At 48.3% G+C, this 16,946-nt stretch overlaps 1 protein-coding gene and 1 long non-coding RNA gene across 2 annotated transcripts; one reads left to right on the plus strand and one right to left on the minus strand.

Annotated features, from left to right (window-relative positions):
* The first annotated feature begins 1,544 nt into the window (after positions 1 to 1,544).
* LOC123652676 lies at positions 1,545 to 12,126 on the plus strand. Its single transcript, XR_006742132.1, has 4 exons — positions 1,545 to 1,709; positions 2,434 to 2,644; positions 6,570 to 6,709; positions 11,682 to 12,126. It is a non-coding gene; the product is annotated as an uncharacterized LOC123652676 (long non-coding RNA).
* On the minus strand, positions 3,992 to 10,297 carry LOC118724353 (ral guanine nucleotide dissociation stimulator-like). The gene is made up of 7 exons (XM_036447510.2): positions 10,028 to 10,297; positions 9,529 to 9,639; positions 8,812 to 8,922; positions 7,984 to 8,094; positions 5,862 to 6,055; positions 4,329 to 4,519; positions 3,992 to 4,181 (listed from the first exon to the last, which is right to left on the minus strand). The coding sequence occupies exons 1-7, from the start codon at positions 10,166 to 10,168 to the stop codon at positions 4,018 to 4,020; spliced, it is 1,023 nt and encodes a 340-aa protein (XP_036303403.1). The 5' UTR covers positions 10,169 to 10,297; the 3' UTR covers positions 3,992 to 4,017.
* Positions 12,127 to 16,946: the final 4,820 nt, after the last annotated feature.

The raw sequence follows: 16,946 nt of genomic DNA on the forward strand, positions 1-16,946 counted from the left end.
GTGGTTCAGGACAGGCTGTGGCGGGTCCAGTCCCATTGCTGCCCCTTCTGCAGAAGCAGCCACAGAGGCAGCAGCATGGCGTGGTACAGGCGCCACACCTCTGCAGAGGCTGGATGGGGTGCAACCTGCTGTGCCTCAACCTTCCACAGCCCCTCCCCCAGCCAGCCTGGCCCCAGATTGCCCCGCTCCCACCAGTGGGTGGGGGGTAGGGCCAGCAGCTGTGGCAGCTGGCAGTGGCAGCAGTAGCTGGTGATGGGAGCAACGCCTTCCCCTCATCAGCCTGGTTGCCTCCCGCAGAGGAGGACATCCCCTGGGGGCTCCTGGACCATGAGAGAGGGCAGGATGGGCTGAGGGACCCCCCCCCCCCTCCAGTGCACAAATTTTCATGCACCAGGCCTCTAGTTCTATAAGAAAAAGATGGTCTCTGCCATCAAGGGCTTGTAGTCTTTTGAATGAGACAACTGAGTGAATAGAGCGAGATAAATTGTGACGGAGAGGGTACAAACTGAACTACCAAGTGAGATAGAGACAGACTCATAGAAAGCAGGCAGATAGTTCTGGTGGAGGCAGGGAGGTAGAGTAATAAAAAAAAGAACTCAGGAACATGGACAGCAGTGGTGATTATGGGATAGGGGGTAGAGGTGGAAGAGGGCATAGAGGAGAGAGGGAGGAACATCAATTGGTTGCCTCATGTATGGGCTCTGAGTAGGAATTGAACCCAGGACCCTTTGGTGCACAGGATGACCACTCTAACCATGGACCAACAAAGGCCAGGCAGCTGTTGTGATTATTTATTTATTTATTTGACAATCTAAGGGGGAAAGTAGTCAGTGCCCCTGGCTCAATAGTCAGGTACTGTATGTTTTAAAAGTCTTGCAGCACACCATTGAAAATCACTGCCCTACAGTAAGACACCTTACAGATAGAGAAGAAAAGAGAAAGCCTTTAAGTTCAGTGAAAGTTCTTGCAAGCAATAAGAACTGTAGGGTCACTGCAGGGCACACTGGTAGGCGTGGGACCAGGCTCCATCCCGAGGAAGCAGGCCACCCAGCACCGCAAAGTGCGAGACAATGCTTAGGGCAGGGGGGTCTAAACTTGTTAGTCCTGGGCTTCCGCAGGCCTAGGGAGACTCCATGGGGCACGGGGGTTCGTGTGCCTTTCTCTTGGGACTGAGGCTAAAGAAGTCACTTCCAAGCGGATGTCTCCAGAAGAGCGACTGCCCTGCTTAAGGTCTCGTCCACAGCCACACTGTCACTGCCAGGAAAAACAATAGGTCAGGTGGAACACCCCCTCCGCCCAAGCAGGGGAAGGCAGGAAAACCTGAAGGATTCACCCAACTGAAGTTACTCCGCTCAACCACAACAAGCATGCACAGCTGGGATTTGCACGCCCGTCGCGGAGCATTGTGGGGCTGGTAGTCCAGGCCGGGGCGCTGGCGACAGGCCACGGGACCCACAGAACTACATTTCCCAGGAAGGGCCGCGGCGGGGAGAGCGGTGTGCTTGAAGACCGGACTCTTCGAAGTACCCGGGATGGACCGCCGGCGGAGGGAGCAGCGCCCTGTGCTTTTCCGCACCCTCCATGACGGGTCCTGGCCCCACTACCGTGACGGTGGGGGCGCGGCCTCTGGAAGTGGCGGGAACAGTCTGGAAGACCAGGGTTCTCACTTGCCACCTCTGGGTGCTCGCAGAGACTAACAAGGACCAGTGGTGAGCAACTCCGGGCTGGGCGATGCTGGGCTCCGCTGGGGCACCCTGGTTCCTGGAGGGGCGTGAGCTGCGTGAGGGGAAAGGGCGAGCATTTCCCCTGGGTTACTTTCTGCTCCTTCAAGGCCGTTTTGATGTGGGATCCACTTGGAGCCAGCTTTCTAAAGAGCCCTTGTCTGCACCACAATAGATGCACTGTGGGTGCTGCCAGGTGGTGTGTCTGGAGTTGAGTGGGGCTGGAGGGGACGTGCCCTCTGGTCTCCCTACTAACAAAAGGAAACGGATGAATCCTGGGCTGCAGAGAGGTCTTCTCTTCACTTTCCTGTGAAGCCGGTGGAGGTCTGTAGATACTGCTTTTAAACATCTCCCATCTTTCCTCTGTCATCCTCCCTGCTCCCACATTTACCCATTTCTTGCAATACCAAGGAATGATACAACCTTGCCCATATTCAGGAGTTGTAAGGATCTCATTCATTTCGGAAGCTTTGGATTTTAAACAAGGGAATCCTGATGAAAGTGTCTTACACAGGAGGGATTTGTTTTTCTTACAAAGTAACAAACCCACAGGTGGGTGGATCTAGGATTGAATTCAGCTGCTCATTCCCTTCACTATTCATTCATGGTCACAATATGGCTGCCAGCAACAGGAAGGTGGCACAGCGCCTAGCATCAAAATCCCTAGTGATTTTAAATAAAGTCTTCTCTATGTTATTATTCTTTTTCTCAGGGAGGAAAATATTGTCATGGAAATCATCTCTGAGACTTTCTTTCACAAGCCCGTGACCACAGGTCTCTCCGCTGTGAGGACATCAAACTGAAGGAGGCTGCCTCTGCCCACGAGGACGAGGACGAGTCAGGGAATGGCCGGGAGAAAGTGGTCTTCCTGTTTATAGGATGGGCGCTGATGGTCCTGTAAGTGTCTTCTGTGTGGAGGAAAGGTATCCTGACATCCAGGGATGCCTGCTTTCAATCTATTTGCTGGTATCTTTAACTACTCTCCCCAATATGGTTACCACTTGCTATACATAAAACTTTTCAAAATTAAATTTACATGAACTAAAATGAAGTAAAACTTAAAATTCAAGTAGTGTCGACCTTTAGGTTTCCCTTGGTGCATACCTGAGGAGTGTTGGCTTGGTTTATAGACCAGCTGGTTTTCATTCAAACCAAACAGAAATTAAAAGCTAGAAAATGTGTCTCCCCTCAAAGCAAGAGTATTAACATGAGAATGACCACCTATAGGTGATTCAGCCACATGTTTGTATGGCTTGACATGACGTGGCTTCATCTCACACAGCAAGCATTCTTTGTGAAATAATTGCTACAGATCACATTCCCATTTTTTTTTTTTTTTTCTTAAAAATTGTTGACATGTTGGGTTTAATTTTAATGGTAGGTTGTTTTAGTTGTGAAGTGAACTGTGGCCCTTCAGGTAGGCCTGGGAAGGTTTTCCTTGTTTTCATACCATCCTGTCCTAGTGCAACCATTGCCTGTTCCATTGAATTTGACTGGTATGTTCAATTCTGGGCTCAAGAAGGAAACATAAAACGATTAAGTAAGTGTTTAGTGGAGAGAGTACTTCTGAATGATTTCAGTTACAACCAAAGCAATGCTCTTATTATCCCCAGTGATTTTAAATGTTATCAGACAGCCTAGTGGCTCTCAGTGCTCAGAGAGCAAATCAGACTAAACACCGAGGGAAATAGAACGTAGCTCATCAAGTTAGTGTTGCTTTTGATGAGATCATTTCAAGATTTCAAACAGCAGATGGGAAAATTTAGAAAGATATTATCGATATTGGTGAGATAATTCAAAGACTCTTAAAGTGTCATCTATATAAATAGTCTTGAAATGTCTGGTAATGAATATATGATCCTTGTACAAAAACCAGAAAATAGATTGAGCAAAAAAGGAAGAGACAGTCACTTCTAGTAATCCCTCTTGCAAGAGTTAACAAGTGTTGACCTTGTGTTGCATACATTTCCAAATTTTATTTCTCCCATTTTATCAGTTTATATTTGTTTACTTATCACAAAATTTAAATCTATTTTAGAAGTGATTTAAAAATGTTTACTTCTATATGTATAATGGTTACACATAATAAGTACACAATCATAGTATGCATGTGTATATGAGCAGGTATTGTCTACAGATATTTTTAATCAACAACTTTATTTCTATTGTTTCCAAAGTATTTCATTTAATGGTATATAGTTCATTTAATGGAAACTTGTTTTTGGATATTATACATATACTGTTGGGGTGTATTCCTCTTATTTGTCTATATATTTAGGATAATTTCTTACAATTTTTAAGACAGAAAAAAATAAGGTTCAAAAAGACGCCTCCAGGACGACTTCGAGTGCAGCTTCATGCCAGGCCAGGCCAGGGAGGGGCCTCTGGCTGGAGCAGCCGCTGGCACCTGAGCAGGCCCTTCCTCTGGCTCTGGAGTGCTCTGGAGCCCTGGCGGTGGTCCTGGAGCAGGGAAAATGGACAGACTCAGACACAGACCTCGTGTTCTTGTGTCTTGCCAAAGACAGGAAAGATGCACTGCCTGTAAGGGCCCTGGGGCCCATGGTTCTCCCCGCCCCAGATCATCTTCTCAGACTGCGTTCCCCTCACCTTTGGGCATGGCCTCGGTGGGCTCTAGCTGCGCCAGCTCCATCCAAAGGAGATGGTTGTAGTCCGTGTGGTGTGGGGCAGGGAAGTTGGCCTGCACTGAGGCTTGCTTCAGCTGGAGCCAGGGGAAGCGGAGAGCCCGGCCAAAACCCTGCACCTGGTCAGGCCAGGTTCCCACCGTAGAAGCAATGGCTCTGGGGAGAGGCAGGTAGGCAGTGGAGTCAGAATCCTGGTCTTTGCTTGTGCACTGCCCTTCCAGGGCACCTTGTTTGGGACCAGACCTTTGTGCCTGCCCCTGCCCCTCTAGGGCACAGCCCCATGCCAGCCCCAATCCCTTAGTGGCTGTTCTGAGAGCAGCAGCCTGGAAAGCAACCTTCTCACAGCATCTGTGTGAGTCTTTTCTTCCCACTGACAGTTCTCCTGAATGTCCAGTCCCCTGCCCAGCCCAGCCCTTCATACACCTGGGCATCTGCACTGAGGGCTGAGACAGATGTGTGAGCAGGCCGTTTGGAGCCTGGTGATAGGACAGCTGACTGTGGAGAGAGGCAGGCAGAGCAGAATGGGACTGTGGTGGGCTTGGGGCTCTGGGAGACAACTCAGCCTTTTCTTAGGTCCTGTGAGGCCAGGGGCCCCATCCACAGTCCTCTTTGACCCCTGTCCTCCCAGAATAGAAGCCATCAGGGCTCAGGCCTCCCTTGGGAATGAGAAGATGTGTAAGATCGTGGTTCTGCTAGGCCCTCCCCACCCATTGCCTTCATCCTGTGGACTCAGGAGGCCCTCCTTCTGGACCCAAAGACCACTTGCTTTTTGACTTGGTCCTGTGCTGTGTCACCCTAGTCATTATGAGGAGGTATGCCTCTAAATGTGAAGAAGACCTTGATGGCATCAGATCTGATAGGTTGGGGATACTGTCTGACTCACTAAGTGGAACTGGGGCCCAGGGATTGTGTCTCCTTCATTCTCTGAGTTATGCTAAGTGTCTCCAAAAGTACCTACTTGTGGTAGGTACTTAATACACATTGTTGAATACATGAACTCCAACGAAAAGTATCCCAGATATATGAGCGGGCCTGCGGCCCCCTGCTCTCTCTAGTCTGCCAACACCAACGGTGAGGACAAGGATCAGCTAAGTGGAGTTCTGAACTCCTTGACTGGTTGTTTTCCATGTGCTTTTGCAAACTCAGAAATGTCACAGGCCAAGGAAAACATAAAAACTAACAGAATAAAATAAAATGAAAAAACAGAAATGCCACAGGCTACTGATTGGTCAGGCAGATGACTTTTCATGGGGGACAGAAATAATAGCCATGAACAACCATAGCCCATCCAGCAGCCCTTTCAGCAGAGCCAGGCAGCAGGTTAGAACCTGCCATGGCTCATCCCTACAGTAATCTCTGCAAGAACCTTATCCTCTACCCCTACTTCACTTTTCGAAAGGGCAAACTGAGGCTCACAGAAATGTGGTGACCTTTGTAAGACACTGAGCTAGCAGTGCTCAGAATCACCACTATGCCCAAGAAGGGGGAGTGTGCTCACCCAGTAAGCAGCAGGTCCAGGAACTCTTGGGCTCTGGATAAGGCCGGGTGGGTGGATATAAACGTGGCAGTGCGGGAGATGTTTCTACCCGTGAGAGCTGGTACCATTGAGGCTGCCACCTTCCTCAGTTTGTCTTCCTGTAGGGCTCGCATCCTGGTCGCCTCAGTCAGGTTACGTGCTAATTCAGCTACACACTGGGTGGGGCAAGGAGGGATCCGTCAGTGGTATCTCTATGAACCATGAGGAGGCTGAGGTCTGGAGCTCAGGGAGGAACTCTCAGACCCTTAGGGACGTGTACAAGAGGAAGGACAGGAGTGGCCACACTGAACCGGGTTCTAGGTTTTAAAGGTACCACTTAAGTTTGGTGGACAGGGGATATTTATATAATTGTTACCTTCCAGGCATGTCGTTTTAGCTTCCAATGAGTTCTCTAGAAACATCTGTTACATAGAGATGAGAACCCAGAGTCTTAGGGATGTCACATGGCAGCTTCAGGGCATGCTGGTTAGACCTGAGAACTGTCCCACGATAGGACTGCATGACATTCCCTCTTAGCTGCCTGAGACTTCTCTGCTCCTGACCTGGATGGAAAGGGCATCGGGAACCTCATCCCCTCCAAGTTGGAGGACAGGTTACAGGATAGACCCGGCCTATGAAAACCATTGTCTCCCAAAATGACACTTATGTTTCTTCCTTTTTCCATTAAAGGACATTTTTGGACCCTCATTATGGAGATCCCAGATTCAGGGAAGGAGCAAAGGCTTGATGAGTCCAGACTGGAGAAAGTTGGAGTGCGAGCACATGACTCAGGAAGTAGCTAATCCATGTGGCTAGTGGAAAGCTGACAGGTGAGTCAAAGTACCCATGAGGCAATTGCCAGTCAAGGAACACTGTGATTGCCTTGAACAACTGGTCTTGGGTTGGTCAAAATTTAAAGAAGTGAGAGATCCCTGGGTCAGATTGGGTGCTAGTCAGCGGCCATCATCACAAAACTGATGATGTTGGCAACATCACTGCTCCAGCCTTTTCCATTTGTAATCAGGCTGCAGCTCTTAAAATGTTACATGTGCACATCCTTTCTTCAGGACCGGGCATCTGTCTCCAGCTAGGAATAGTATATCCATTGTGGTGTGAATTGTGTCACCCAAATTCCATGACTTTGGAACCACTAAAACTTGAGAATGTGCTTGTCCTTGAGTTCTAGTCTCTAAGCAAGCCATTCAGGTAAAAGGGAATGCAGTGGTCTTGGTCTTAATCCAATATGACTAGTGTACTTAGAAGCGAAGGGGAGGATGTGTGGAAGCAAAGAGGGGACTTCTTGTGGCACAGAGATAGAAGACATCCATCTACAAGCCCAGGAGAGGCCCCTCAGGAGGAACTGGCCCTGGTGACACCCTCATCTCTACCCTGTAGCCTCTGGAATTGTGAGAAAAAGAATGTCTGCTGTTTACACCAACCAATCTGGTTTGATGTTATAGCAGCATGAGGAAACTCATACAGTATATTTGGACAAACTTAAGTGTTTCTCACAGCACTGCTGGTGTGGTGACTGAATTGAATTATGCCACTGCTCCACAGCACTAAAAGTCTGCATGGCAGGGCAGAGGACCTCTGTGATTGGAGGTCTGCAAGGACAGGATACCTGGGGCAGATAGTTTAAACAACACAAAAAGGAAAATGTAAATGTGCTCGTGGTCTACTGTGAAATGAAACAACGTATTTTTTTCTAGTATTCCTGCAAATATTTGTGGAGTGTCCTCTTTATGTAGCGGGAGAGAGAAGTGGCGCTCTAGATTCCTTTGTGCATTTGACTGTGGGACACTCTAGGGTAGTGGTTCTCAACCTTTCTAGTGCCGTGAGCCTTTAACAGTTCCAACCATAAAATTATTTTCATTGTTACTTCATAACTGTAATTTTCCTAGCAAGGTCGCCTAAGACCGTCGGAGGAACTATATTAAAGGATCACTGCATTATGAAGGTTGAGAATCACTGATCTCGGGGAAGCCCTAGGAGGATCCCTGGGGAGTCCTCTGATTTGATTCTGGGTTTAGAGCACTGCTAGGTCATCTCAGGGTGAGAGGACACACTCCTTTTCCTCAACCACCCCTGGGCCAGGTCTTACCTCAGTATTGCACTGGATGGTGTCCGTGGCCTGACACACCTTCCCCTTGTCTAGGGAGATAGAAGAGTTGAACCCACCGATGAGCTCTTCCACAGCGTCCTCTTTGGGGCTCTACAGAGACAGAGCCCGGCCCGGGCCAGTAAGCATTAGGAACCCTCCACCCAGTCTGCGGTTCTATCTTATAGCAGCCCTGAAAACTCAGACAGACTGTTAGGACTCAAGGAGGATGTTCCTGGCAGCCCTGCTGAACTAGCAGCAGAATTGTTCATAAGTTCCAACAGCACTGAAAGGCTGAGTCACTGAGGAAAACTATGTCCTTTCTGAGGTGATATGGAGATGCAGGAGGTCACGACTCCTGATGTGCCCAGCCTACAATGGTTTGCTGTGCTCTGAGAGATGACAAATTGCACAGAAGTGTATCTAGTTTTTGTTCACACCACCCAATCAAGTGTGATTTGTAAGGCTCTGAAAAGGTCTCTAAAGACAGTTGTGCTGACCACTCCACCGGATAGCAAGGTCAGGTAATTCAAACCACCAAAAGAGCAACATGCAAATGTGCTCATGTTCTACTGTGAAGTGAAACAACATACTTTTCTTCTCTAATATTCCTAAACTATGTGAGGAGAGGCTCTCTCTCCTACCATGTAGTTGGAAGGAGAAGTGGAGGTCCAGAATCATTTATGCATGATCTTGTGGACACTCTAGTGGGAACACCTTGGGAGGGCCTCAGGGGAGTCCCCAGATTTGAGTCTGGGTTTTTGATTCTCCCTGATCATCTTGGGTTCCTGGGTGTTTAAACCCCCCCAACCTCCCCAGGCCTATTCTCACCTCAGACCAGCACTGGCTGCTGTTGTTGGCCTGGTGCACCTGCACCCTGACCCGGTAGATGGTATAGTGGGGCCCGTGGACCACCTCCTCAATGATGTCCTCATTGGCGTTCTGCAAAAACAAAGCTGGGTACTGAGACAGTAGGCATCTGGAACCTTCCATCTTTGGTCCCCTGTTATGGCAGACCTGGCAAACTGATACATTCTGTTAGGACACAGTGAGGACGTTCCTAGCAGCTCTGTTGAAGTGACAGAAGGATTAAATCATGTCAAGGTCCAACACCACCAAAACGCTGGTGGATAAGGCCACAGCTCCTGGCCTGGCCGGCCTGCAGTGGTTTGTAGAGAAATGTGTCCAATTTCTTCATTCCTCCCCATGCTTCTTTCTTTTTCCTTTCTTGTATTTTTGTACAAACCACCCTATCGAGTGTGATGATGTGTAAGGGTTGGGAAAATTGTTCAAGGACAGTCGAGCTGACTGCTCCACAGGCTACCTGGGGCAGGTAATTAGACAATCATAACGAGCCAAATGCAAACACAGCAGGATTTTTTTTTCCTTTACCATTTCAACAGATATGTGAAGACTATTCCTACCCTACCAGGGACCTGGATGGGAGTATTGGAGGGACGGATGTCTTTGGGAGTGGGCCCCAGATTTGAGTCTGGGTTCTGGTCCCACCACAGTCATCTCCGGTCCTGTATGTGGGACAGCTGTCACCTCAGCCTGGCACTGTATGGTGTTCCTGGCCTGGCATTCTTGTTCTTTGTATTGGTTGACGGCATAAGTGAATGCCTCAACCAGCTCCTCTACAACATCCTCGTTGGAGCTCTACCAAGACAGCCCGTTGCCGGGCCAGGAGGCATCAGTGGCCTGCCCGGGCATCCCCAGGTCAGGCACAGAGGGGCATCTGCATAGACCTCCAGCCAGGGAAGGCATGAGATGACACCCTGTGGGCTCAAGATTAACAGATGTGTGAGGAGTTTGGTACATAGCGTTCACATTTCCATCCCACCTGCCATGAGTTGGGTATAAACACAACAGACCCACCAGGCTTCCAGTCGCCAACAACCAGCTCCTGCCCACGATGAGTGCCCTTCATCCTCCAGTTTCCCTCACCAGGCCCAACACAGGTATGTAGGATGAGGGGTCAGGGGCTGGGGCTGGCCTGGTGGGATCCCAGTTGGGGCCTGGCCTGGCCGGGCCAGCCCTTGGTTACCTGGGGTCGCCTCCTGCCAGAGGGCGAGCAGTGTCTGTGGCGGCGCTTGCGCCAGACTCTACAGCAACAGAAATGCCTCTCACTCCGGGCTTTCTTCTGCCCAGAGCCTCGCCACAAAGTCGGGAAGCAACAGAGAAACATCCTCCTTTCCTGACTGTCTGCAGTCAAGTGAACTAGACTTATCTTTTCTGTTGGGATTCTGTCACCGAGGAAGTGAGGTCACTCTTTCAAGGTTCCATGACCTGGGACCCTTCCTCCAATCAGAGCGACCGAAAGCCCCCTCTGGGCTGTTGACCGTTACCCCTCCTGGCCCATGTCATCTCCACACATGTACGCCTATACCTAACACAGCCCTTCCCACAGTTCCCTGGGCGTGTCCCAGGTCCCCAGCTTGGAGGAGAAAGCTGAGGTCACATCTACTTTTTCTTAGGAGTTCTGTGCCCTGGGGAAGCCTTTGTGCCTCCCAGGGCAGCCCCAGTCTCCCTACCTGCACAGTGAGAGTGATGCTAGACACCACTTCCTAAGGACCTCATCAGGTGTGGAGGAGATAATGCCTCTGTCACAGCCTGTGGGCTGGTGTCCCATGGATCTGCTACACAAACATAGAAGTGGAAGCATTACAAGAAGGGGTGGGTTGTAGCATGGAACATCAACCTAAACATGCCAGGCCTGGGGGTGAGGGGGCGCAGTGTGTGACCTTGGGGAAGTCACTGCCTATCTTGGCCTCATGTCTGTACCTGGAAGGGGTTAAAATGACAGGAAATCCAGATATTGTCATTTACTGACCTAAAACTTCCCAGTGGTCTCTTGTTAAACTTAGAATCAGTGTCTCATGTCAGTCCATGTGGTGGGAGCCTTCACAGTGGCTTCTAGTGATTCCTGCCTCCTTGTGGGAACATCTTGTGTGCCCACTGAGTACTTAGGAACTGGCTTCTGAACAGCTGAGTATTCAGCCCTGGTAATGGGGTGTCATGTCCTGTCACTCCTCTGTCATTCTTGAGTTTCCTTCCTTCCTCTAAGCCTCTACTTCATTTTCTCTACATATATCTGTGTCTGTCTGTCTGTCTTATCTGTGGAAGTAGGAGAGCAGGCACCCGTGTTTTGAGCTGCCCTATGTAGAGACCTCTTTGGAGAGAAGTGAGGGAGTGCCCAGGCCAACAGGCAGGAGCTAGCTCTCTCCTCAGTGTAACGTGCATCCTGACACAAACCAGGCGAGTGATCTTGTGGGGAATCTGTTCCTAGCCTCAGTGAAAGCATATTTCCTGCTTCTCAGAGACCTTGGGGCAGAGGCACCCAGCCCAACCGTGCCCAGATGCCCGGTCCGCAGAAGTTGTGAGGTATTAATATGTAACTTACAGGTGTAAGAGCATGTTGTTTTGCCTTAGTATGCCATATGACACATGGCAATAATAAAAACACACCCTCTCTGAGGTCCTGGAGAGCGTAAAAGAATTAATGTCTGAAAAACGGTGGGAACACATGGCCTATCCCAAGGGCTGTGTCTACATGTTATAAGGCAGTTTAAAAATTCTTGTTACAGTGTCTAGAAGGTCCTGAGGGTGTGAGCGAGCCAAGCCTCTTGCCTGATAGAATGTAGGGACTGTTAACTATTGGACAACAGGCCCATAATGGAATCGTATGTGCTAACCCCTAGGTCACCACCCCGAGACTTGATGACAGTTTTGGCTCTCCCAGAAATGGAATCTTCAATCAGTCAATCAGCCTGATGTACCCTGCCATCCCTTAAAGCAGAGTGAGAGAATTTCCAATTTTCTTCAGACTCTAAGTGGTTGACAGTGGTGATCTAATACTCTGTCCTTGGTTTCAAAAAGAAGCAATATTAGTGCAGGCTTCCTGGAACTCGGCAGCTTCTTCTGGACAGACCATTCCCCCTTCTACACATAGGGGCAGCAGAGTCCAGCCTGCCCCCATTGCATCATACCTGATTTTGAGTGGCACTGCTCCGTGCTGCAAGGAAAAAAAAGGAGGGAAGAACACCTTACCATGTTGAAAACCAGGAGATGTAAGTGCTGCGTTTAGTAGCAGCAATGGTAATGCCCATCGGGCACTCGGAGCCGGTGGCTCTGTAATGAAATCCAACCAGGTCATTACATGAAGGAAACACGGAGGCTTGGGATTAGTCCTGCCAGTGGGTGGTGGGTTTGTGTTTTCTACATATAAATATAAATATAAATATAAATATAGATATAGATATATAAATATAAATACTGAGCTGGCATGGCTCAGTCGTTGAGCATCTTCCTATGAGCCAGCAGTTCTTAGTTCGATTCCCAGTCAGGGCACATGCCCGGGTTGTGGATTTGATCCCCAGTGTGAGGCATGCAAGAGGCAGCCAATCAATGGTTCTTTCTCATCATTGATATATATAATCTCCCTCTCTGAAATCAATAAAACATATTTTAAAATAAATAAATAAATATAGACATATATATATACACACAGATATAAAATACATAATTTGAAAATATAAGTATATACATCTATTCTATGCAGTGTGACTTTAGTAGGTAAGAATTTGTGAAATAATGAGATAAAACTAAAGACTCAATAAACTTAAAAACAGAATAATTAAAATTACATGAAAATTCAGCATCTATATGGAGAAGGCTTTTTTTCGTACAAAAAAGTTATATCAGAGAGTTCTGGTGAAGATGGTTGAGTCAATGGATACTGTATTCACTTGCCATGACCACATAAAAATTACAATTAAATTATAGAGCAGTCAACCTATAGAACTATCTGCAGACTAGCTGCACCAAAGTCTTATAACTAAGATTATAAAGAAGTCACATCAAGAATGTTAAAAGGGGTGGAGACACAAAATGGGCTGGCCCCACTCCCACACGTGGCATCTGAGAAAACAGAAGGCTACCTCAGCTGCAAAGGTCCCCTGCAAGAGCAAGGGGTCTCGGCTCCACTCCCTGGCCTGGAACACCAGTGCCAGGAAGAGTCCCCAAAGCATCTGGCTGTGAAAACCGGTCGGGGATTCCATCTGTCCAGGAGGGACGGAGGGTGCTAAAAACAAACCTAGGCATCCCTTTAAAGGATGCTGGAACAGACTCTAGCTTACAGGCTCTCACCCTGCATTCAGCAACTCAGGGGGCACCAGAGACACACATAGAGAAACAGTTGTGTGGCTTCAGGGTAAGGGCTGGAGAGAGATCTGACATTGCCCTTCCCTCCTCCCCAAGCCAGATCTGAATCTACATTAGCTGGTGATCCTCACCAGCTCCATCTGGATGACTCCCTGAGACTCTGCCACACTGCAAAAATCCACAAGCCTGAGGCAGGTGGCAGCTGGCCTCAGTGTATCCTGAGACTTATGCTGAGGGACCGCAGTCTCAGTACTGGTGCCAAATCTAAACATTAAGCTGATGAACAACCCTCACCCCACCCTGGTGACTCCCTGGGACCCTGCCTTACCCAACTTGCATACCCCCAAGGATCCTTCAGTGGCTGAGCCTTAAAGGGAGTTGGCCGGCAATGGCAGGTCCTCGAGGGCCTGTGACTTTTGCTCACCTATCCCCAGGCCCAGTATTGGTGGTAGTGGCTGTGGTTAGCAGCATGACCTCTCTCACATGCATCCCCGCCCAGAACAAGCAATTACCAACCATGGATCACTTTGTAGCTCCTACCAGGCGGCCCCAAGTCAGTCACAGGCAGCTCCAAGCAGCCCCAAACCAACACACCTTGTGGCTGGCTTTAGATCAAAACAGAGCACCACCCAATTAGCTCCATAACCGACATACCACAAGCGACGGGTGAATCCCGATCCATGGGCCAGCACCTGCACAGAAGCTCAGATACTGTTGGTTGTAGGCAATTCTCAAAATGAGTCAGCCTGAGGGTCAAACCCATCTGCTGATGTTCCAACAACAAGACTCAACTAAAAAAGAGGGCAGCCCTGGATGTTTTGGCTAAGTGGGTAGAGTGTCAGCCTGTGGACTGAAGGGTCCTAGGTTCGATTCCAATCAAAGGCCCATGCCCAAGTTGCAGGCTTGATCCCCAGTGTGGGGGTGTGCATGAGGCAGCCGATCGTTGATTTTCTTCCATCATTGATGTTTCTATCTCTCCGTCTCCAAAATAAATGAATGAATAAACAAACAAACAGGTACGCATGCACAAGGGATGCCCTTGGGGCACTTGGCTCAGGTGACCAGGGAGAACATGCCACTGGGTCCCACAGGACACCTACTACATCAGGCCTCCCTGCCAGGCGTGGGAGAGAGCAGATCTATCCAATGCAGTGGTTCTCAACCTTCCTAATGCCGCGACCCTTTGATACAGCTCCTCAAGGTGTGGTGACCCCCAACCATAAAATTATTTTCGTTGCTACTTCATAACTGTAATTTTGCTACTGTTATGAATCGTAATGTAAATATCTGTGTAAAGGACACACAAAATCAAGGGAGTTGGCAGCTACACTTCAGGAGCAATGACTGGCAGGAGGCTGGCTCTAGACAGTAGCTTCCCCAGCCTATTGCAGTACATTTCCAGGACACATCCCGCCTCTGTCATGCCACCTGCTGACAGGAGGCTGGTTCCTTCACTGCAGCTGTTTCATGTGGGTCCTTTTGACCCCTGACCTCCCAGCATGTCAGGCACGCTGGCCGTTCACAGGGGCCATAGCCATGGCCTGTGCAGGCCCCGGTCTGATGTCTTGTTAATCACTCAGTGTGGGCAGGCAGAGCCGCCTGAGAGTCTGGCCTTTCCCATGGGCACACAGCGGCAGGGAAAGCAGGAGCAAGAGGCCTTCTATACAATGGGTGCTCCTGAGAGCTCCCCCTCCAGGCAGGTGAGCATGCGACCTTCCCAAGTGGAAAGAGAAGCCGAGTGGCCGAGAAAGGTAGGGTCCTCCCCAAAAGGTGACCGTGAGGCAGCGGGCAGTGCGGGCTTTCCCCTGCATGCGTGGTTTCTGAACTGTGTCACCTGGGCCTCCAGCCTCTTTAATAGCACGAGACTCAGAGGAGGGCTGTGCCATAGACCCCGCTCTCCAAATGCACTGGCAAGGCCATCGTCTGGCAGCACTTGGGGCTCCATGATTCATCCTGTCCTTAGCTCGACAAGGGCTGTGAGACCTGCCAGGTGCCCTTCAGGGCTGCTCCTCCCATCTGTACCCAGCCTGGCTTGGAGGCCCTCCCTCCGTGGCCAGGGTGTGGAATGCTTGCCTCATTCCTCCCCACCCCCCGGGACTAGGGGACTCTGGCGGGGCTGAGAGGACTGGGTGCCACCATCTTGTGGATATGGGCACCATTATCTTTGTGATGGAGTGATGGTTAATTTGCAAATCACCCTTTTATTAGATAGTATAGGATATTATGGTCAGTCAGCAATTAGACTCAGCAGCAGCCAACGGGCTTCCTCTCTGTAAGACAGACATCTCTGCGGCAGCCATGTTGTGTAAACAAACAAAAAGTTGGTATGGGCTCTTCTTTATGTTGCTTCTTCTATTGAATCTCCATTGAATTCTCCTCACACTCAGCACAATATGACTTTAACTCGATCTCACAGCCAACTTTGCTTCCTTCTTTGCAGGATGAAGACATCCACAATCGTGTTTTGCTTACTCACCACCCTGTGGTTCCTATGAATGGCTTACAGGAAACTCCCATTGATAATACCAATGTAATTTGGTTTGCAGATGAATCTTTGAAACCTGAACATGGACATCACTGAGCTGGATATGCAATAACTTCTGTGGTGGACATCATTGAAAGTTCTTATCTTTGTGAAATAAGATCTGCCTAGCAAGTTGAATTAATTGTTCTAACTCGGGGTTGTCAATTGGCCAAAGATCAAATAGACATTTCTTAAACCTCATTAGGACATCTCAAATAAATTTACGAGTAGAAAACTGAGGCTCTGAGAGAAGACACATGGATAGTCAGGGGGAAGAGAACTCAGAATTCACATTTCTCAATACTTACCCCAAATCACCAACTTCCTTGTTGTAAAATGATGGTGACCTGATATTTCTAAAGCTCCTCAGATCAGTCAATCTATCAATCATCTATCCATCCACCTATGATCTATCTCAACCAGGAGCTACATTGTAGTTTTTAGTTTGGGGTGTACATTCATGTAAGGAAGCAGTATTCCTTTGCTGATCCAGGAAGCACTTTTTAAATACTTTAAAAATCTATCTGAGGTCTACATTCATTCACACACACAAACCCTCTATATTGTCAGGGGAAGTGAGAGTTATTTCCCAAATACATCATTCTGTAACACTCTGAACCCATCAAGCACCATGCTCTAATTTTCATGGCGTGGTCATGTTACTCCACTCCCTGCAGCGTTTCACCCCCTCAACTGACTGGTGCAGGGACTGTGGGTGGGAGTGATGAGAGGGAGTGCAGACCTGGACAGGATCCCTAGTAGATGCCTTTTACCTCCATGGAAGCAGAAGTGGTCACATGAATTTAAACATGTGATGAAGAGTATACACCGACACTACCAATACTAATTTCCTGGTTTTGACATTAGACTGTAGTTGTGTAAGGTGTTAAATGTTTGTAACTTCCTATTAAAATCTTAAAAACATACAGTTATATTGTATGTAAACTATACTGCAGTAAAGTTAATTTTTAAAAGTGATTTGTTAAATGTTTGGCAAAATGCTGTATAATAGTCTGAGTTCATGCTTTCGAGCCAGAAAAAAATGCATCAGACCCTTTTATTTTCTTGTTAAGTGTCAGAAAAATGTCTTAACCTCTCTGATTATTGTTTTATTATCTGTAAAATAGATGTAATAATATCCATAGTACAAGTTTGTTGGAGGGGAAATAATTTATATAGAATACCTGGTTCCAGTAAGCATTACACAGTTGTTCCTTTTTTCTTTCCCTTACCCCATTGTGAGATTTCTCATATAAAAGAATTCACAAAATATTTAATA

This window comes from Pipistrellus kuhlii, unplaced genomic scaffold, assembly GCF_014108245.1.
Source record: "Pipistrellus kuhlii isolate mPipKuh1 unplaced genomic scaffold, mPipKuh1.p scaffold_m20_p_2, whole genome shotgun sequence".
Classification (NCBI taxonomy): domain Eukaryota; kingdom Metazoa; phylum Chordata; class Mammalia; order Chiroptera; family Vespertilionidae; genus Pipistrellus; species Pipistrellus kuhlii.